Below are 22,256 nucleotides of genomic sequence, written 5' to 3'. Positions count from 1 at the left end.
AGCTCACGAGTTCGAGCCCTGAGCCTGAGCCCTTCTCTAAAAATAGCTAGGCGTTGTGGCAGGCACCTGTAGTCCCAGCTACTAGGGAGGCTGAGGCAAAGAAATTACTGGAGTACAAGAGTTTGAGGTTGCTGTGAGCTGTGACGCCACCATGGCACTCTACTGAAGGTGACAAGGAGAGACTCTGTCTCCAAAAAAAAATAAAGACAAGACACACTGTCAAGGGTGAGAATCTATAATATTTATGCATGAAGTCTTAAAATGGTTACCATCCAAGTAGCATATAACAGGGAATTATAATGAAATTATCTAATAGCCAAGGTTTAAAAAAGAGATAAGATCTTATATTACCTATTGTGTCAGCTTTGCTAAATCTTCGAGTTACAACATTGCTCATGTTTCCATTTTCACAGAGCTTCAATTCTGTGAGATATACCTCTACTTTGCAGTGCTTTACAAACATACCCTGTTCCACCACCTAAAAAACAAACCACAACAAAGCAGAGTCAGCTACCTCAACATACTCCACTCTCTCTAGCAGCAGTACAGGAACACCCTGCAGACCTCCAAGGAAAAACAGTAACAATTAAAACAGTCAATATAAAGCAGAAGATACTGGACAGCAGAAATTTCAAAACCAAAAAAGAGTTTGGAAATTTTAATATTTAATATAGGAATAATCGTGATTTAAAAATACTAAGCCCGCAGTTTAGAAAAGCATTCCCTTGATCTATGAAGAAACTTTGGAACACCAAAATAAAGAATATGTTCAGTATTTACAATGAGAAAGTTTACCCAAAATCACTATGTATATTTACTTTTTCTTTCTCCCGCTCTATATATTACTAATATAAATACAGCTATTTTCAAAGATACAGACATACTTCTAGTTTTTAGTAGTGATCCTGAGCAGAAAATCTTTAAAAAGTTAAAAGTTTTATACAATTTCATCTAACAATGGCTATCTTATCACTCTGTATGTTAAAATAAATCATTTAAAATGATAACTCCACGTTACTGCTGCCAGTATCTTCAGCTATGGCCTTGTAACTGATACATTAGTTTTATCCCAAAATGACTTTGTTTGACCTTTAAATTCAGATTTAGTAATCCTATGCAACAAATCAAAAAAAGAAGCTGTTAAACATGCAAGCAATAAAGCATAAAGAGAGAAAGTATGCACATATCAGGGTCACCTTTTAAGTAAGTATACTTCCCTTTGATCTTCTAAAGGTTAACCGTAGGATTTCAGTCCTGAATACTGTTTCTGAAAATAGTAATAGGCCTGATATGTGATACATTAGACAAATATGGCAAAAGGGAGGCTCCAAATGACTGCTGGATGTGCTCGCAAGCTTACATCAATTCTGCAAAGGACTTAAAACTTGTTTTTCACTTGGATGGAAAATTGTTTCAGCTCAAAAAAAATTCAAATGCAGTTTATCTAGCATTGACTGCCTAATCCAATATGAGTTTTTATGATATATTGTCGTATGTATTCTAATTGTGCTTGCTACAAATCTCTAAAACAGGTAACAGCCTGCATCTTTCTTCCTGGTTAATAAACTAAATTTATAAATTAAATATATATATATATATATATATAAAATAACTTAACTACCAAGGTTTGTTTTAAACCTCTTATTCTTATTTACTTTGAGGTTAAGAATGTAGCAATGTCTTTATTTTATAACTTATAACTTGTAGTTATATTTAAGCAGAAAAACAAGAAATCAAATATTCTTATCAATCAGAAATTTCTGCTCTAGGACTCAATATCTGAGCAAAATCCCAAAGTAATACTACATTAAGGTAGCTATAATGTCCTTTAAGTTTGTTAAAACTGAGGTAAACCGCAGGCCTGAGTTTTATAAAGAAAAAAAAAAAGGCAAATCATATGACCAACAACAGAGCAGGGAAAGGGATAAGTAGGATAAAGTAACAGATAAAAAAAAAGGCAATCCCTCATTATGATTTATACTGAGGTGAACATTTTCTAAATAAAATAGCCCTTTTAAAAATAACAGTTTTGGCTCGGCGCCTATAGCTCAACCGGCTAAGGCGCCAGCCACGTACACCTAGGGTGGTGGGTTTGAATCCCCAGCCTGGACCTGCCAAACAACAATGACGGCTGCAACCAAAAAATAGCCGGGCGTTGTGGTGGGCGCCTGTGGTCCCAGCTACTTGGGAGGCAGAGGCAGGAGACTCGCTTGAGCCCAGGAGTTGGAGGTTGCTGTGAGCTGTAAAGCCACAGCACTCTACCCAGGGGGACAGCTTGAGGCTCTGTCTCAAAAAAAAAAAAAAAAAAAAATAACAGTTTTTATAGTACTATTTCCTAGATTTACCTCTTAAAAAGTCATAATATTTATGAAAATGAAAACATCAAAATTATTTCAAAATCTACATTACTGGCAATCAGAATTTTTCTTATCATTTTTTTTCTTCTCTCCAGCAACACATTATGCTAAAACCCTCCCCATCACTACTCAGAATATACCTGTATTTATAAATGTTTATGTTACTACCTCTAAAAGTAATATATTAATGAGCTATTCTTTTTTGTAAAAATTTTGAATTTGCTTGCATACTGTTATTTGAAAGGATCACATTATATGGATTATTAAAGCTACAAACAATAGCACCACAACTGAAAAATAATTAGCATATTCGTGAATCAGTGTTATGCCCACTGCAGACTGTTTATGGTCTTCTCTATACTGTTTACATAAAATCTACATTCATTAAAAATGTTTCCATTAAAAATAACTATTGGAAATGATGGTTATAAAGATTGATAGAAAGAAACAAACCTTATAAAAAACAAGGTACACAGTTAAATTTACTTAATTACAACCATTAAGATATACCTTTGAAATAAGATTGGAAGTAGAATATTTAGAAATAATAGTTACATTTCAGAAGTACAGAAGACAATTATAACACTTACTCTAAGTGAATTATAACACCACTGCATTACCACAAATAAAGAGTGAACACAATGAAATCTAGTTCTTTGTCCAAAATTTAAGACTTATGGATATGTTTACATTGGTGAAATCCTTTCACTAATTCATAGCCACAATGAAGGTGAAGTCTCTTTACAAAGAATGTGAGAGAAATACAAGTTTATGTAGAATTAAAATAAATATAACTTCTATTGCTTATTTTTTGCTATGAATATTATCGGGCATTTTGTACAAAGCCATAAATATATTTGATAAACCTTATGTAGTCTACTCTTTTATATCTATGTGTGGAAGTATCACAGAAAACTTACTTCACTCCAAGTACCTCTCCACCCTGCAATGGAATGAGAAATGAAAATAATTGCTAATGAAATCTGGTACTATGAAACAACTGAGCACAACTGGGCCTAATAGACAGGTTTGCTATTTTGGAGAAGTTAGCTACAAGCATATTAAAATCATGAAATACTTGTGGATGAAATATTACATGTAGGATTTATTTCCTATGTAATATTTAAGAATTATGATTTCATGTTGTTATTTATTTATTTATGTGTCCTTACCACTCATATAAGACGATAAAATGCCCACGTGGTGAGATGAAATGAGATGAATGATGTAGGTATTACCGTGGAGCTCTCAGTTACTACTGACCCTCAACACAAGCACTGTGACAGTCAATCTACTGAGCTAGACGGCGCCTAAGGAACTAAAGGTTGGGTAAAATAGATTGTTCATACACTGGACAAAGGGATGATTCATGTCCTGGGACGACAGAATGGGATGGCATGAGATTTTATCATGCTACGATATACAATTTAAAACTTATGAATTGTTTATTTCCAGAACTTCCCATTTAATATATTTTCAGACTGTGGAGAACTGCAGGAAACTGGAACCAAGGAAAGCAAAACTGCAGATGGTGGGGAGAGGGCACTGCTGAGCCTCTCGATCTACTGCCCTGAGGCCTAAGAGACAGATTTTCTGCCCCACATATCTCTAAAATAAAATGGTGAAACCCACAGAACATAACCTTTTAGGTACTCCTGTTTTAAAATGAGGGAAAATAGGAGGTATACAAAGAGCCAGTGGTAAAGAGCAATTATGAAACCTACTTGGGTAAACAGAAGTTCCTTGACTAGGACACAGTTCTACCTTTGCCTGAAAATGACTTTTAGTAACATTTGGTTCTGCTCTCGGAGTCATCCTATTTTCAAGATTTAGCACATGTTTATGGTTGAGTAAGTTTAAAGCCAGATTCCTGCTTACAGCGGCCTGGGAGGTGAAAGGCCTCTTTCAATTTATACTGTCTCTGAGGTTAAAGATGACAGTGGTTCTGATGTACGTGTATGATTCTCTCCAAAAACAATGTAGGTCTCACTGGATCTGACTGGAGTTCACTCCATTAGCCAAAGTCACACCCTCAAATGCCTGCTAGGCTAAGTCCCCTCTACCTTGGCTTTAGATAGAGAAGGCACAGGGACCACCCTTCAGCTTCTCAGAAGCTTTATTGTTTTTGGAAGCCACCTATTAAGACACTCTCAATACTAATGAGAAGACAATCTTTATGCACATCTTTATATTTTTTAAAGGCCCTTTTGTCTAAAAAGTACTGAAGCACCAACTTTCGATTTTTCTGAAGTAATTTTATAGTTAACATCTTTGGCTTCAACTTTAGATCATGCTTTTCTGAAAGTGCCCTGAGTTTGATCTTTGCTAAGAAACATTACTTAGTTTTGGCAACACTGGCCATCTGGAAGGGCTTCAAATCTTCAAAACTGGTAAATCCTTGGCTATGTTTTATTTAATAGTCCTTTCTCTAGTTTTGTCTTATCTTACATCTGACAAAAAAGTAGAAAAAGACTAAACTAGGCAGTACTTTTAACAATTTGACAGATCTCAATTTTGTTAGGTGCATTTTTTACTTCTCAGTTTACTGCAGGCAATGTGTTGTTAAACTTTCTACCACTACATAACAAAGACCATTTTCCAATAAGATTTTCCTCACTTTCCTTTACGTCTCCACTGGCAGCCTCTTCAAAGTATACTATTCTACTAAGTTTGTTCAAGGTCCTTCAGGCTTTCATTAATACTCTTAAAAAGTTCTTACAGCTTCTCCACACCACTCAGCTCCCAATCTACTACATTTCAAGTTATTATTATGTCAGCGCCCTACCTTCACGCACTAAAATCAGAATTGTTATCTATTGCTACATTACCTATTGCTGCATAAATTACCTTACAACTGAATAGCTCAACACAGCAAATGTTGTCTCACATCATTTATGAGGGTCAAAAATCTAGAACATCTCAGCTGACTGATCTGGCTTAGAGGCTCTCACTGCTGTCAAGGCATGGACTGGGGCTTCGATTACCTGAAACTAAACTACAACCAAGAGGTCCACTTCCAAGGTCACTCGTGTGGTTGGTGGCAGGCCTCCATTCCTCTCTGTGAGCCAGAGATCGAAGTTCCTCACCATATGGACCTCTTCATGGGCTGCCTGAGTGTCCCTGCCATGTGCACTTGAATCCCAAGTAAGAAATGACAGTGCTAGAGTGTGTGTGTACCTAAGAGGTGTGTCTTTTATAAGCCACTCTTGAGAGAGATAACCTTGAGTTCTGCTATATCCTACTGGGCACACAGACCAACTGTGGTGCAATGTAGAAGGGGACTGATGAGAATGTGGACACGAGGAACTGGGAATCATTACAGGATACCTTAGGGGCTAATATCTCAATTTACAAGATAATATTGCTGTGTAGCTTAATTTTACACACATTTTCGGCTTCATAAGAAGTTAGTATTGTTTTAAATAATATGTTAAAATTTCCTCATAATATTTACATTTTGTCAGTTAACATTTTCCTTGTGTCATCAACCTTTCATCTGGAATAATTTGCTTCCATTCTAAAGATTATTTTGTATTTTCTTGTCTTGCTGGTAATAAATTGTTAGTGTTTATTTGTCTGGAAATGGCCCTTTCCACCTTCATTTCTGGAGTTCTCTCCTAGGTCCAAGAACCCTACACTAGCAGTTCTGTTCCCCTCCTGCCTTAGCAGTCATTTCCTCCTTCTCAGCATGCTGAAGACAGAACTACGCTTTCCGGCATCCACTGTTTCTTCCCAGAAATCATTTCTTTGTCTTACCCTTACTTTGAAGATAATATATTTTTTCTTCTGGTTATTATCAGAAATATCATTTTGCAATTACTCTTCATTATTTTTATTTGATATGGTTTTGTTTTGATTTTTCAGCTTGGGATACATGGATGCATGGCATTTCTTGAATCTTGATACCTTTCCCAGCTCGGGAGAATTCTAAGCTATTACCTCCTCAACTATTATTTCTGCCATATGCTTGCTTTCCTCTCCTTTTACCATCCCAATTATACACGTATGTATACACATTAAACTTAGTCACTATATTCAATGTATGTCTTTGGTTTTTTCCTTTATTTTCCATTCTTTTGTATAAGTTGCAGACTATATTTTCTATTGATAAATCATTTAATTTACAAATGCTCTTCAATTCTATTTAGTATTATTCTCAAAGTAAGTCATAAATTTTTCATACCATTAGTTTTAGAACTTTATTTGGTTCTTACCCTGCTTTACAATTCTTTTATTTTTATTTATTTATTTTTGAGCATAATAAGCACAGTATTTTTAAGTCTAATAACTCTATTACCTTCGTTTTCTTATGGATCTGTTTCTGTTTTTTGTTCTTTCTCTTGGACTTTGGTTCCACTGTATTTCCTATCTATCTATCTATCTATCTATCTATGCATGCCTGTTTTCTTTTTGTTAAATTTTTAAGTTGAGCATTGATACCATAAGTGAAACATTCTAGAGGTGCCCTGAAGCCCAGGAACATGTTTTAATTTTGTTTCTGCATTATAGTCAGTGATATCATGAATCTTAGCTTCTTTAATGCAATCAGAGATGTGTAAAATGCAAAGTTGGGCTTCAGACACTATAAGGTCCCACCTATTTACTTCTTTAAGTTCTACCTGCATCAGTCACATAGAACATACTACAAATGCAAAGTCAAGGACCTACTGATTTAATTCTGGAGGAAGGTACATCTTTAATAAGGACTCTAGGCAATTTTATACACATTAAAGTATGAAACCTAGTTTATAAGCAGAATAAATTCTATTCACCTTATTAAAAGTACATGGTCTCCTAACAGACCTCTCAAACGTTTTTTCAATTTATGTTAAATTTGCATGATTCTTTTCTCTTAAGGGAAAAAAATGTGTTAGACAGATTTCAAGAAATCTCAACAAAGACTCTTTCAAATAATAATAATGGCAATAAAATTATTAGCCGATCTGTTTGCCATAAAGGTTAATGTGTAATATCATACATTACACAGTATATAATGTACTACATTTATAAGAAAAAAAGGTATATCATTTAGATTAAAGTAATATGGTTTAATACATTTTAAGATAATCTGGACACAGATTTTAACTGAGAAATAAAATCCTTCTATACCATTTTACAACTGAAAAGGCTATCCTTCTATTGGTCAAAACACTTACTTCTTGGCTGGGCATCTGTAGCACAGTGGTTACTGCACCAGCCACATATAATGAGGCTTGAGGGTTTGAACCCTGCCTAGGCCAGCTCAACAACAATGACAACTGCAACAAAAAAAATAGCCAGGCATTGTGGTGGGCACCTGTAGTCCTAGCTACTCAGGAGGCTGAGGCAAGAGAATTGCTTAAGCCCAAGAGTTTGAGGTTGCTGTGATACCATGGCACTCTAAAGTGACATAGTGCAACTCTGTCTCAAAAACAAAAACAAAACAACACTTCTCCAGCAACTGCACATAAAGCAACTAGATCATTTAATAGGTATATAAGGCTAGCATTCCCATAAGAGAGGAATTCAAATTTTGAAATGGTTCAGTGAAATTAAGGAACAAAAGCAAACTAAACTACATTAAATCAAAGGTACATTCAGGAGCTATTAAAATACAAAATCTAAGGTTTGCTTCTAACATACATAAACCACAGATATACAAATACAAATTGTTAATATGGCAATTCAATCGCATTAGTTCCAAATAACTCCAAGAATGGTTTGGTCTATTAGAGGTTTTTATTTTTATATTATCTAATTCAACTTTTTTTTTTAAATCAACTTCTTAATTGTTTCTATGTAGACCCCCCCAAACCAGACAATTACGCCAAGAGATTTTAGTCCCCCTCGCAGCCCCACTCCCTCACACCATCTTGAATATCAAATGATCAAATATTTGTGTAAGGTTGGCTAATTTTCCTTGAGTATTTGGTATTCTACTGTAGCAACACCCTCATTATCACTTTTTAGTCCCCTTAAATAAGGAAAAATGGTTAGCTTTTAATGTGGCTGTAATTTTAAAACTTTAAAATAAAAAATGAGAAAAAAATCTATATTTTCATGTTTAAAAAATGTTTATGCTGCAAAAAAAACCATCAACTTTTAGTTGCTTCATTGTTTTCTAATTGATTTATCAAAAAAAAAAGTGAAACACAGAAAATAAGGTCAAGCTGCTACATCTATATCTTGATGTGATAATAGGGTCATGTTGCTACATTTATGACCTGATGTGACGATAGGGTCAAGCTGCCTACATCTATATCCTGATGTGACGATAGGGTCAAGCTGCTACATTTATATCCTGATGTGACTACCGTCAGGATCTGCTTCTGACACCACTTGTCAAGGCCTGGGACTGGCCAGGCTTAGGTAGGTTCCTGGCATGGACCTCTAAGCTACCTTGCTCAGGAACAGTTTCTCTTAGGTGCTTGAGGGCTTTCTACTTTAGCTAGAGAGAGAGAGAGTCTTAGAGAGAGTAAAGCCATCTTCTTAGAACAGACAGATCCTAGTCTTTAGCAGAGAGACGCCATGCTGGTGTTCTACAGGCAGGAGAGGAGACAGAGTCACAGTAAGCAAGTCCGTGATAGAATGTGCATGCTCCCAACTGCCTTCTCCTCCAGCCTAATATAAGGCTGATCTCGTGCCTCTCAACACCACAGGTGTAGAGACTGCCAATTCACCAAAGCTCTCATCTCACGAGCTCTCTCATGCTTGTTAGAACTAAATCTCTCTCCATGCCCTTTTCACCAAGGTGTTCCATTACAGGTATTTCTTATAACTCTCACTCCTCCTAGCCATAAGCTATAAGGGCTGCTACAGTCTATGGGGTCAAGTTATTACATCCTAACCTGATGTGACTATAGGGTCAAGCTGCCTACATCTATAACCTGATGTGAGTATAGGGTCAAGCTGCTACATCTATAAACTGATGTGACTACAGGGTCAAGTTGTTACATCTATATCCTGATGTGACTGTAGGGTCATGTTGCTACATTTATGACCTGATATGACTATAGGGTCAAGCTGCTACATCTATATCCTGATGTGACTATAGGGTCAAGTTGTTACATCTATAACCTGATGTGACTTTTACAAGACTTTGATGTTCTCTAACTTTGTCCTCATTTCTTTACCTTAAAATGGGGATAAAATTACTTACCTTATAGAGTTTTCTCTCTACAGAAAGTGTCAAACTAGCCAATAATATGTAATATCCTTAGAACAATGGCAAGGATAAGCAAGCCCTCGTTCTCTTAGCTGTTAGATTATAACACAGTGTACAGTGCCATTTTGCTGGCCTTTCTGTCCAGGATACATGACAAGTCTTCACAATCCACTGAATTCATAAAAAGTGGTGAATCATTCAAGAAACACGTGTTAACTTATCATGAAAAAGTACCTTTCGTGCTATTGGTTCCTGACCTTCCATCAATGTATACCAGCTGACAAGTTTATTCCAGCCCTCAGTTGGCAACAGTATATAATCTAGTTCATCAATAAGATGTTCCTTCAGGGACTGGGCATCACCATCTGCAAAGGAAAAATAAACCCGATACATAAAAAGAAAGAATAGTACACACAACTGAACACTTTGGTTTTGTAAGTTACAAATTAAACTCGTAAAGACTAACTTAAGTATTTAAAATGATAAGTCCTGGAAAAAGCTCTGAAGAGGATCAAATACCCGACATATCTCAAAATAACCTATTGCTTTAAAAGCTTAATTTGTACCATTAGTCAAAAAGTGTTTAAAAATGTAGTTTTTCTTTATTAGGCTCTTAAAAAAATACTAAAGAGTAATTGTTAGTTGTGAGATTTGACAGAAGAGTGTTTCTCAAGTATTTTGAGTATCATCAACTAATATAGAAAATTGGGAAGCAAATTAATAAACTTTTACAATTACTCTAAGACACACAGGCTGAGAAACCATGACGGAAACCATGAAAGGGAATCTTGTGAACCATCTCATTATTCCCAAGGCCCATGATCTGGATTCCTCCCAAGATCTAAAATGAAGATAATTGTTCAGAAGTAGTTCTGATTCTATAATCTACTTTCAAATTTCTTATTAAACTCAAAAATTTAGTGCAGGGAAGGCCAGAGATCTAGAAGAAATGTCTGGATTCATACCTATACCACAGTCCTAACTTAAGACTTGTTATCTGGCTATTTGAATTTCCAAAGTGCAGAAACAAAAATAGCTCCCTCAGTTACATTAAACTTAAAGAAATTTTTCTTGTTCCGAGTTAGTCTTAATTAACATATGTGGAGAACAAAATTATTTCTGTTAGCATTTCAATAATGAGAACATACTATTCCTAATAAGATTTAACAATAGAAATCAAGCAGGAAGACACTTAAAGAATGTCACTTACTCTGTTTTAAAACTATAGAATTTTACATTTTCTTGATTTTTATATGAAGATAGGACCTGCTTTCTGTTACTATAAATAAATTTCTAGAGACTTATAGAAAAACAGAATGTCTTCTTCTCTGTTTGGTTTCATTCATGCTGTGTAATTATTTTGAGGTCCATCTGTTTTTATGTATTAACAGTTCATTTTAATTATTGAACAGGATTTCATTATATAGATATATTACAATGTTTATCCATGTGGGTGTTTGTAGGCTATTCAAAATTTTTTCTATAACAAATAACAGTGCATAAACATTTATATACAACTTTTCACATGGATACTTTTATTTCTCCTGAGTAAACACCTGGGAGTGGAATGACTGTGTCCTATAGTAAATGTATGCTTAAGCTTTTTAAGAAATTGCCAGATTATTTTCTGAAGTGGTTGGACTAGATTACATTTGCAGGAACTGTGTATGAGAGTTCAGTATAGATCAGTCTTTTAAATTTTAACCATCTTAACACATTTACAGTGGTACCTTCTTGTGGGTTTATAACCTTCATTTCTCTAGTACTAATGATGTTGAATATCTTTGTATACTATGTTTGCTTTATGAATATTATCTTTTTTGGCAAACCATTTGTTCAAATCTTTCGCCTCCTGGGTTTTATGTTGTCCTCAAAATGGCTTTTAGATATTACTCTATGGATTCTGCATGCAAGTCTTTTATCAACAACATAATTTATAAATATTTTCTCCCACACTGTGGTTTGTCTCTTCATTTTCTTAGCAGTGTCATTTGAAGAAGTTTTTATTACTGATGAAATACAATTTATCAAAAAAAAAAAAACCCACAAATAAAAACCATCAGGCACAGTTGCTGAAAAAAACCAAAAACCAATACAACATATTATTTTTTCTTTAGTTATCATGCTTTTGGTATCAAAACCAAGAAATCATTGCTTAATACAGTATCGCAAAGACTTTTTCCTATTTTCTCTTCTTGTAAGTTTTAGTTTTTATTGTTAGGTCTAAAATCCATTTGGGGTTAATTTTATATAGAGTGTCATTTATGGATCAAAGTTAAGTTGTTTTGCAAATAAATACACAAATGCTAAAGAAGTATTTGTTTAAAAATATCATCTTTTTGCTGCTGAATTCCTATTGTATCTATGCTTGAAATCAAATTACCATACATGGTATATGTAGATCTATTTCTGGACTCTCTGATCTAGTCAATTGGTCTATCTGTCTTTACACCAACATCAGACTATACTGATTATTACAGCTTTGAAATAAGTTTTGAAATCAGCATTAAGTGCTATAATTTTTTTAAAAAATTCTAGGTTATTTTGCCTTCTACATCATTTGTATTTCCATATGAATTTTTAAATCAGGTTTTCAATTTCCATTAAAAAAACCATTGGACAACTGAATATCTAGAAGCAAAAGAATGAAATTAGACTGCTACTGCACATCATATGTAAAAATTAATTTAAAATTGATCAAAGACATAAATGTGATAGCCCAAACTGTAAAACTCTTAGAAAGAAACACACATGTACATCTTTGTGACCTTGGTTTCAGTAGTACTTTCTGTCACCAAAACAAAAGCCACAAAAGAAAAAAATTAGGTAAGCTGGACTTCATCAAAATTAAAAACTTTTGTGCTTCAAAAGATACCATCAAGAAAGTAAAAAGCCCACAGAATGGGAAACAATTTTTGCAAACCATATATCTGCTAAGGGTCTAATATCCAGAATACAAAGAACTCTTAAAACATAACAATAAAAATAAAACACCACTAAAAAATGGGCACAGGATCTGAACAGACATTTCTCCAAAGAAGATATATACCCTCACAGAGTAATCAGTGCTGTCTGTTGACCTAGGTGGTGGGAGGGAGAGAAAATAAGGCGTGACTGCAAATGAAAACGAAGTTCCCTTCCCGGGTGATGAAAATGTGGAATTAGATGATGGTTAAAAAACTTTGAGAAAATACTAGAAATCACTGAGCTGTACAATTTAAAAGGATGAATTTGACAGTATATGAATTCAATCTCAATTTTTAGAAAGGCTACGAGGAATATGATTTGGAACTGTGTTGGATCTATAAATTATGGAGAAAAGGGCAATTTTATGATACTGAGTCTTCTGACCCACCCACATAATTTCTCTCTTTATTAAAGTTTTGATTTGTTTGTAGTTTTCAGTGTACTGATCTTATACTGATTTTGTAAAATTTATTCTTATATGTTTTACATTTTTTGATGCCACTATAAAACATATTCTTAAAATTGTTTGATAGCTCATTTTTAGTGTATAAATTACTACAGATTTTTAAAAAATGATCTTGTATCCTGTAAACTAAACTATTTTAATTCTGATAGTTATTTGGGTTCTTCTGGACTCTACTGAATTTTCTATATGGACACAGATGTCTACGCGTCCAGACAGTTTTCTTATTTCTTCCTGCAGAGTCTGTATGCCTTTGGTTCTTCCTTCCTCATCGCACTGGCTAGAACCTCAAGTACAAGTATGATCTAAGAGCTGGACGTACCATTTTTTCTTACTTTTTCCTAATTTTCAGAGCATTCTTTGACTATGCCATCTGTAGGTTTCTCATAGATGTCCACTAGTGGTTTAGGAAGTTTTCTTCTATTTTACTCTTTTATCTGACTTGTTATAATATCCTTTTAAAATATATTTCTATATTATATAAAAGATAAACAGAATTATAGTTTCTTAAAATTCTATTACTTTTTACATTTATGTTCATGAAGGACTTTGGTCTATAGTTTTCTTCTCTTGAAATATTTCCATCAGTTAATGATGGTTTCACAGTATGAGTTAGAAGTAGTCCCTCTCAATTTTCTGAAGAGTTGGTAAAATTGATACTATTTTTCCCTCAAAATGTTTGCTAGAACTTCCAAGTGGTACCATCTGAGCACACAGCTTGCTTTGTGGGAAAGTTTTAAACTACAAATCCAGTTTTTAAAAACTGAGGGCTAGTCAAGCAAATATTCTTTTGGAATGAAGTTTGATTGTGTCTATCAAGAAAATTATCTTTTTCATCTAATTTGCTGAATTTATTGACATAAAGTTCACTGCCCTTCCAATATTTGTAGATTTATATTAATGTTACCTCTTGTGTTCCTGATACAGGTAATTGTCTTTTTCTCATGAGTCAAACTAGACATTTATCACTTCTATTGGACTTCAAAGGCACACAGCTTTTGGTTTCATTGATTTTCAGAAGTGTTTCTTTTCCCATTTGATTTCTGTTCTGATACTATTTTGTTTCTTCTGTTTACTTTAGGTTTAATTTGTTCTTAGTTTTACATCAAAGTTGGCAACCAAGGTCACTGATTAAGACAGTCCTTTTGTGTTGAGTGCTACCAATCCCCATATGCACAGTATTGGGCTGCCTTCCACAAACTTTGATGTTTCTGTCTTCATTTTACTTTATTTCCTTTTTGAATTGTTGACTGGTCCATAGGTTATACAGAAGTATGGTATTTAGTTTCCATGCAGTTGAGGATTTTCCAGTTATTTGGGGGCTATTACTAATAATTTATTGTACTATGGTAACATATTCTGTATGACTTGAATCCTTTTAACTTTATTGAGACACATTTTATGGTTCAGAATGTGGTCTATCTTGGTAAATGTTCTGTGCATACACTCGAAGTGAATTTTTATTTTGCTGTTGTTCAGTGGTAGGCTTGACAAATGTCAATTAGGTCATGCTGATTACCAGTGTTGCTCATTCTTCCTTGGACTTCATGAATTTGGACATCTATTTCCATTCCCTGATTTGGATAGCTGTGGCCATTATTTCTTTTTTTCTTTGAGACAGAGCCTCAAGCTGTTGCCCCTTGGGTAGAGTGCCGTGGCATCACAGCTCACAGCAACCTCCAACTCCTGGGCTCAAGCGAGTCTCCCGCCTCCGCCTCCCAAGTAGCTGGGACCACAGGCGCCTGCGACAATGCCTGGCTATTTTTTTGGTTGTAGCCGTCATTGTTGTTCGGCGGGTCCATGCTGGATTTGAACCCACCAGCTCAGGTGTATGTGGCTGGCGCCTTAGCCACTTGAGCCACAGGTGCCGAGTCGCCAATATTTCTTTGAATAAACTTTCTGCCCTTCTTTCTTTCCTCCTGGAACTCCCACAATGTGCATGTTGGTTCATTTGCTAGTGTCCCTTAAGTTCCTTCGATTTCCATTAGTCTTTCTCATTCTATTTTTATTCCTCTGACTGGATAATTTCAAATGATCTGTCTTCAAGTATGCCAATCTTCTACTTGCTGTCAAAAACTTGTAGTGAATTTTTCAATTCATTGTGTTTATTAGCTCAAAAATTTTTGGTTCTTCTTTATAATTTCTAGTTCTTTGTTGATATTTTCATTTTCCTGATTTTGTTTAGTTGTCTACATTTTCTTGTAACTAAAGGTACAGGGTGTCACAACGGTAACCATACATATGTAGCTAAATGTACATTTATTTATAAAATGTTCATTATGTGTTGATATATATTAAAAAATTAAAAATATGACAAAATATAATATGAGCTTGTTCATTTTGTGACCTTTGGGATACCCCGTACTACTTTAAGACAATTATTTTGAATCCTCTGTCAGGCACTTCACCTCCATTTCTTTAAGATCCATTTCCAAAAATGTATTTTGTTTCTTGGTGATACATTTCTCTGATTCTGCAAGCTCCCACAGGTTTGCATTGGTGTTTGTGCAACTAAATAGCCGCCTCTCCCAGTCTTTATGAACTGGCTTTGACAGGGAAATACCTTTACAAATCAGCCTGGATAGAGATTCTGGAAGCCTCTGAAACAAAGCCTGGGACACTGAAGGCAGACTCTACCTCTTGTCCACTTCCCTCGGGGACAAGGCTCAGGTTCTGTGCCTTCTCCCAATAACGCAGAGCTATGGCATCTTCAGCAAGCCGCCACTCCCTTTTCCTTTGTTTTTGACTCCCTATTTAAGTGAACTGTGACAGTTCTATTAGGCACAGTGATGCAAGACAGCAGTCGGTCTCTCAGCACTAAAGGCCAGAACAACTCACTCCTCTCTCCTCCTGGGAAAGAAGCCTGGGGTTCTTACACTTCTTTCCATTTCACAAAGCCTTCCAGCTGCAGTCACCTGCCCCTTTTCCTTTGTAAAATGCCTTCAGGCATCAAAACTATGCTGATTCCAGCAGCATCCCACTGAGGCAAAACAGAAAGCACCCTTTTTTGCGTAAAAAGGTTGGGCAGTTAGACACATGCTTCTCTCTCTCTCCTGCCAAGAGAGAGGTCCTGACCTGTGATGGTCTCTCTCAGTGCTAACCCACACAAGCTTGGAGGAAGGGGCTGACAGAATATGGTTATTTGTGCTCATCTGCAGCAGACACTTAACTGAACCCTGGGCTTCTCACAAAAATACTATGGTCCACATGTCACTGTTAAATCAGCAATGCTATGGGGGAATGTGGGCTGGGACTTTCCATTCTATAATTTTACAATCGTCACATTCCTGAACATATTTTCAAGTGATGCCATGAGATGGATGTATAATCTAGGATAGAACTAACTGTTTCATCCCGTGAATCACTATGAAGTGACCCTCTATCCTTGGCAATGTTCTTCACTCTGAAACCTAATGCCTGTTATTAATATAGGCTCTCCCATTTTCTTCTGACAGTGTTAGCATGTGCATTAGCTTTTTATTGCTGCCTGCCACATTACCATAATAACTGGTAAGAAAACACCACCTATTTATTACCTCCCAGTTCTGAGGGGCAGCAATTCAAGTGGGCTCAAGTAGACTCTATGCTCAGGGTCTTACAAGGCTGAAGTCAACATGTCGGCTGTGCTGGGCTCTCATCTGAAGGCTGTATGGAAGAATCTGCTTCCAAGCCCACACAGGGTATCAACAGAATTCAGTTACTCATGCTTGGGAGTGAAGCCCTATTTCTTTTTCTTTTCTTTTTTTTAGAGATGGCCTCAGTTTATCGCCCTTGGTAGAGTGCTGTGGCGTCACAGCTCACAGCAACCTCCAGTTCTTGGGCTTAGGCAATCCTCTTGCCTTAGCCTCCTGAGTAGCTGGGACTACAGGTGCCTGCCATAACTTCTAGCTATTTTTTGTTACAGTTTGGCCAGGGCTGGGTTCGAACCCCCCACCCTCAGTATTTGGGGCCAGCACCCTCCTCACTGAGCCACAGGCTCCGCCCTGAAGCTCTATTTCTTTGCTGGTAGTCAGCCTGAGACCTCTCTCTGTCTCTAAGGGCTGCATGCTGTGAGTGTCAAGTGGTCTCTTCCAACTCCAAACTAGTAATGATGTAATGAATCCTTTTCTTGCTTTGAAATTTATGATTTTTTCTCCCACTAGTCAGAGAAACTCTGCTTTTAAAGGGCAGGTGTGATTACATTAAGTTCATCAGGATAATCTCCTTTTACCACACACCATAATGGAGAGGGTAATATCTCATCCTATTCAAAGGTTTTACCCCACTCCAAGGGGAAAGGATTATAGAGGAGTGAGGGTGTCTGGGGGTTAGGCTCAGAATTTTGCTTACCACAGCACAGATATCTTTTTCCATATCTTATGTTTTATCTGTGTCCTTACATTTAAAGTGAGTTTCTTGTAGATAGTAAATAGTGGGGTCTTAATTTTTTACCAAATCTATAATCTTTACCTTTAATTCGGTGTTTACATTTAATGTGATTATTCATAGTGCTAGGCTTAAATCTATCATTTTACTATTTATTTTGTACTTATCTTTCTTGGTTAATTCTTCCCACTCTTTTGAGGGAGAAACCTTTTCAAAAAGGACTGGTATTTCTTCTATGTGTCATATTTTCCTTCTTTGCATGGCAGGTATGATTCAGTTGGATCTAAGATGCTATAAATTTATGTTGCTGGATTCTGGATATTCTTATCTTCTTAAAAATACTCAAGTTTTGTTCTAAAATGCAGTTAAGCTACTTGGAAATAGTTTTATGTTTTCTGATTAGCAGGACACAAATTCATTTCACCCAGTTATAGAGGTAAAACTGTTCTCAACACATTACAAAGTTTTCCATTCTAGCTGCTGGGAACCCAAATTATTCCTACTTTCATATAAGCCTAGATGATTACTCCCTCTGATTCTTGTGGACAGCTCTCTCCCTGGCCTGGGGTACCTTCCTCATGTACAACATGCTTACTGACATGCAACTGAAGACAACAGACAGATTCTTGGCAGGTTTTCAGGTCTCTCTCTCCAAGCTGCCTGCTCCCCTCTGATACGCTCCTGAAAATACTAACAGTCTCTCTGCACTTTAAAACTAAGGAAGATGGATCTGGTCTGGATGAATTTCTCCTTCCTGTGCTGTATCTTGGAAATTCTTTGTAGTAAGCTGAAGGCAATCTTATTGCATTTGTTTTCCATCTCTCAGGAATCATTGTTTTTTGTTGCCTGACATTCAGTGTTTTAAAAACTGCTCTTTCGTGTATTTGTCAAGGTTTTGGTTAGCTCAGGTGGGAGGGTAAATCTAGTCCCTGTCACTCCATATTTATGTTTTATTCCCTTTACATGTAGTAAGAGGTATAGAAAGACTGGCAACTAGTGACAATTGCAGAAAGTTAATCCAAAAATACAATAATGTAAAAACATATCAGTGCTCCTCAGCTTTAAAAATACACACATGTTCATTAGGAAAAGCAATGTTTTACAGCTTTTCAAAATAGTGAGAGAGTGCTTTCTAAGTTACAATCTTCATTTAAATATTTAAACAATAATAAACCCTACTACATCATAAATGAAAAACAAAATGTGTCATGATACAGAATAACTAGGATAATCTAAGTTCACCAGGTCAAATCTAATCATGCAGACATTTTTAATTTATCATCAACATTTTCTACATTCAATCCAATAACATATAACATATTGAAATTTACATATTTACAATTTGATTGAAGAAAATAATGACCTTTGAGAAGTCCCGAATTATCAATGGGTCCGGGATATACATTTTGATCTCCCATCTGGTATTTGTCCCAACTGTCAAAGCCAACATATTTTTTCCACTGTTTGAACCAGCGACTATCAACTAGGTACCTAGAAAAGAAAAGAAATCAGTTAAAATACCAGGAAATACAGAAACAGCATAAGAGTTAGGTATTTTTGGTATTTCATTTTATACTGAAGTACTTACCTACTTCAAAGAACTGACAATAACTATAATAATGACATTTAGTGTTTGGAAGAAAAATACTTCATTTCTATAAAATATTCTTTCTACTGTTCTATAAATATATCTATTACTTGAGGATAAGTATTCACATAATTTCTTTTTAAATTCTTGATAATACTTTTTTCCTTTTAGTGAGACAGACTCATCCTCAGTAGAGTACCATACCATCACAGCTCACAGCAACATCCAACTCTTGGGCTTAAGCAATTCTCTTGTCTCAGGCTCCCAAGTAGCTGGGACTATAGGCACCTGCCACGACACCCGGCTATTTTTTTGTTGTAGTTGTCATTGTTCTTTAGCAGGCCTGGGCTGGGTTTGAACCTGCCAGCCCTGGTATATGTGGCCTGTGCCCTAACCACTGAGATACGGATGCTGAGCCCTGACAATACTTTTAAGAACATGCAAATAATAGGCATTCAAGAAAATACAAGGTTTTTTTTTTTGGAGACAGGGTCTTACTATATTTCCCTGGCTAGAGTGTAGAAGCATCATCATAGCTCACTGTAACCTCAAATTCCTAGGCTCATGTGATCCTTTTGCCTCAATCTCCTGAGTAGCTAGGACTACCAATGCTACCATGACACCCAGATAATTTTTCTATTTATTGTAGAGACAGGGTCTTGTTACTGTTCGGGCTGGTCTCGAACTCCTGGCCTCAAGTGATCCTCCTACTTCAGCCTCCCAAGTGCTAGGATTATACGTGTGGCCACTCACTGTGCCCACCTAAGAAAATATTTTTCAGTTGAACAAAAATTCAAATAATCATAAGGATTAATCAAAACATTTTAATATGCAAGGTGGTAAAATAAAAAATAATATAAAAGGCATTTTTTAAAAGAAACTTAAAAATACAAAATGCTAATTTTATGTACTTTACTTTGTCTTTCAGGAGGGAAGAGAAGTTGGTGACTAATGGTATACAAGGTAATTATAATCAAACTTTAAAAAAAACCCTTCAAAATAATTGAGCTTCTTTATCAAGAAAAGTTAATAACAACAATACCATCTCTAACTGTTCCTCATACAGTAGTAAAATGTGTTGGGGCAAGCACAATTGGTTTTTGAATGATTTCAAAAGTGTGATGTACTAAGTACTATAAATATTACTGAAACAGCATTCATCTTATTTTCAACTACTTACACTTAGCTTCTGATCAGAGAGTCAGTGACAGAAAACGTAAAGTAAGTCTTCACTAGTAAAGAAAGCATTAAAAGAAACATAAAGCCAAAAACTTTACAAATTTATTCAGACTATAATATGCCTACTATGAAATACTGCTTTGCCACTGGCTCATAATTACTTTAAATTCTTTTCCAGAAACATTTCTTTCACATTTAATCAGGTCAATCACAAACAACATGAAAAGTAAAGGTTAACGAAATATTTCCAAGCTCCTGTATGTAAAGATGTAGGTAAGAAAGTTTTGTTAGGAAATCATCATTCTAATGTTTCTGTGCATACCACATATAGCACTGTAAGAGTAAACGCCCATAATTATGTCTGAAAATAGTAAAGGAAAGGCACCAACCTAACAAAACCTCATAATTCTTAAAGAATATTCATGAGCAGTTTAATTCTCTGAAGGTGGATATGCAGAATTATCTATGTACCAGTACTCCAAACCCACTATCAGAGTTATGCAACTTAAAGCCTCCACACTGTGGAGTTAAAGATTTCTGAGAAAAGAAGAACTGTAGGACTAAGTCTTAAGAAAACCTTACTTTCTAAAATAAACACGAACTGTTTTCTTTGCAAACAAATGTCATTATAAGATACACTACTCTTATTCTCATTCAGTAAGTGTCTATCATTCTTCCAATTTCACAGCGTCTTAATTACCTTATTGATATTTTTAGGGCAAGTTCCTTCAGCTTGTTTCACCTTAGGTATCTTTGGTCATCTGCTTTTCCACATGAATTTTAGAATCAGTTTATCAGGTTCCACAAAAATTCTGATCAGAGCTAAGGTTTGTGCTTGGCAGTATTCATAATGCCTTACACTTCTAGATCAAGTCTCTCTCCTAGATTTTGAAGTAACTTATTTCTGTATAATGATATTGTTATAACTAGGGACTTTTCCATCTGATATTACAATGCTTTCAATACTACCTTCATATAAAAAAGGGCATTATATAATATTTCTATCACAGGCATCTAGAGGTAATTTATAGAATTTGTGGTAATGAATCATTAGGGGAGCAGAAAGAGAAATACATCTACTTCAGAAATGATGTATGATCTTGTAGGTGTATCTAAGAGAGACAAGAATTACACAGTGTTAGTTCAATTAAAGATTTTACACCAAGACATTTATAAAGATATCTTGCATTGTGAAATCCACGAAATCTGCCAAAATCTCAACATTCCTCAATGTGAACTGATAAAAACCTAGGACAGAATCAACAGATGACAAAAACTATAAATAAGTGAACAAGGACTCGAATTTATACATCCTCAACATCACAAAATGTTCAGTGTACTGTTAGGGTCCCGATAGACCCTATTGTAGCTTCTGAGTTTCTTTTTGAATAACTGAAACTATTTGTCAAGATTAGAATTTCATGACTTTTATTCCTAGACTTCTAAGACTAAAAGGCATGAAATATCACTTGTTACAAATAGTTGCAACTATGATTCCAGGTTGACATCTAGAATCCTTAACACTGCCTATAATGCTCTGCCCTATCCTCACCTCTCTAGTCTCAGCTGTACCATTTTTGTGTTTAGATCCAGTTACAGTTCCTTGACACATCATTTTCTTGCCTCATGGTCCCCATTGTCTAGAATATTCTATCCCTGAATATTTGTGAGGCCCAACCCCCAAATTCATATTAAAATCCTAACCCCTCGGGTGACAGTATTTGTGAAATGGTTAGGTCATTAGGGCAGAGTCCTCATGGATGGGATTTATGCCTTTATGACAGAAGGTCCACAGAGATACCGCATCCCTTCCCCTACATGAAGACATGGCTAGAAGGTGCTATCCAAGAACTCGGAGGCCTTCATCAGACCCAGAATCTGCCAGCACTTAGCCATTTTGAATTTCCCTGCCTTCAGAAATGTGATAAATGTTTGTTGTCTTTGAGTCACCTACTGGCACTTTATGTTAGAGTATTATAGCTCAGTTGGACTAAGACATATAGTTAACTCCTATAAACTTTCATGTATCAGCCTAAATGTCACTGTCCAGGGGAATCCTTCCATAACTCTCTCCCCACTTCTTCTGCACTTCTGCCCAGCAAAGAAGAAGAAAACCATGATGGCAATTTTATTCTCCTAAACATCAAGGCTCTTTATTAAGTTCTAGAAATTACTTTTTTTTTTTTTTTTTTT

General features: G+C 35.6%; 1 protein-coding gene across 5 annotated transcripts in view; it reads right to left on the bottom strand.

Moving 5' to 3' along the window:
- Nucleotides 1-22,256, bottom strand: part of USP15 (ubiquitin specific peptidase 15) — a 128,764-nt gene that overhangs the window by 87,004 nt on the left and 19,504 nt on the right. For all 5 annotated transcript variants that reach the window (XR_002775435.1, XM_003798524.2, XM_023518402.1 and 2 more), the window contains exons 2-4: nt 18,660-18,787; nt 9,736-9,866; nt 352-478 (exon numbers count right to left, since the gene is read on the bottom strand). Coding sequence is in view for 2 of the 5 variants with exons in the window: in XM_003798524.2 (XP_003798572.1) it covers nt 352-478; nt 9,736-9,866; nt 18,660-18,787 (386 nt within the window). In the remaining 3 variants the exon portion in view is untranslated. The remainder of the gene's footprint in view (nt 1-351; nt 479-9,735; nt 9,867-18,659; nt 18,788-22,256) is intronic.

The sequence above is a fragment of the Otolemur garnettii genome, unplaced genomic scaffold, assembly GCF_000181295.1.
Source record: "Otolemur garnettii isolate 467f Iridium unplaced genomic scaffold, OtoGar3 scaffold00138, whole genome shotgun sequence".
Classification (NCBI taxonomy): Eukaryota; Metazoa; Chordata; class Mammalia; order Primates; family Galagidae; genus Otolemur; species Otolemur garnettii.
The sequence above is the reverse complement of the archived record's forward strand: the minus strand, read 5'-3'. Positions and strand labels throughout refer to the sequence as shown.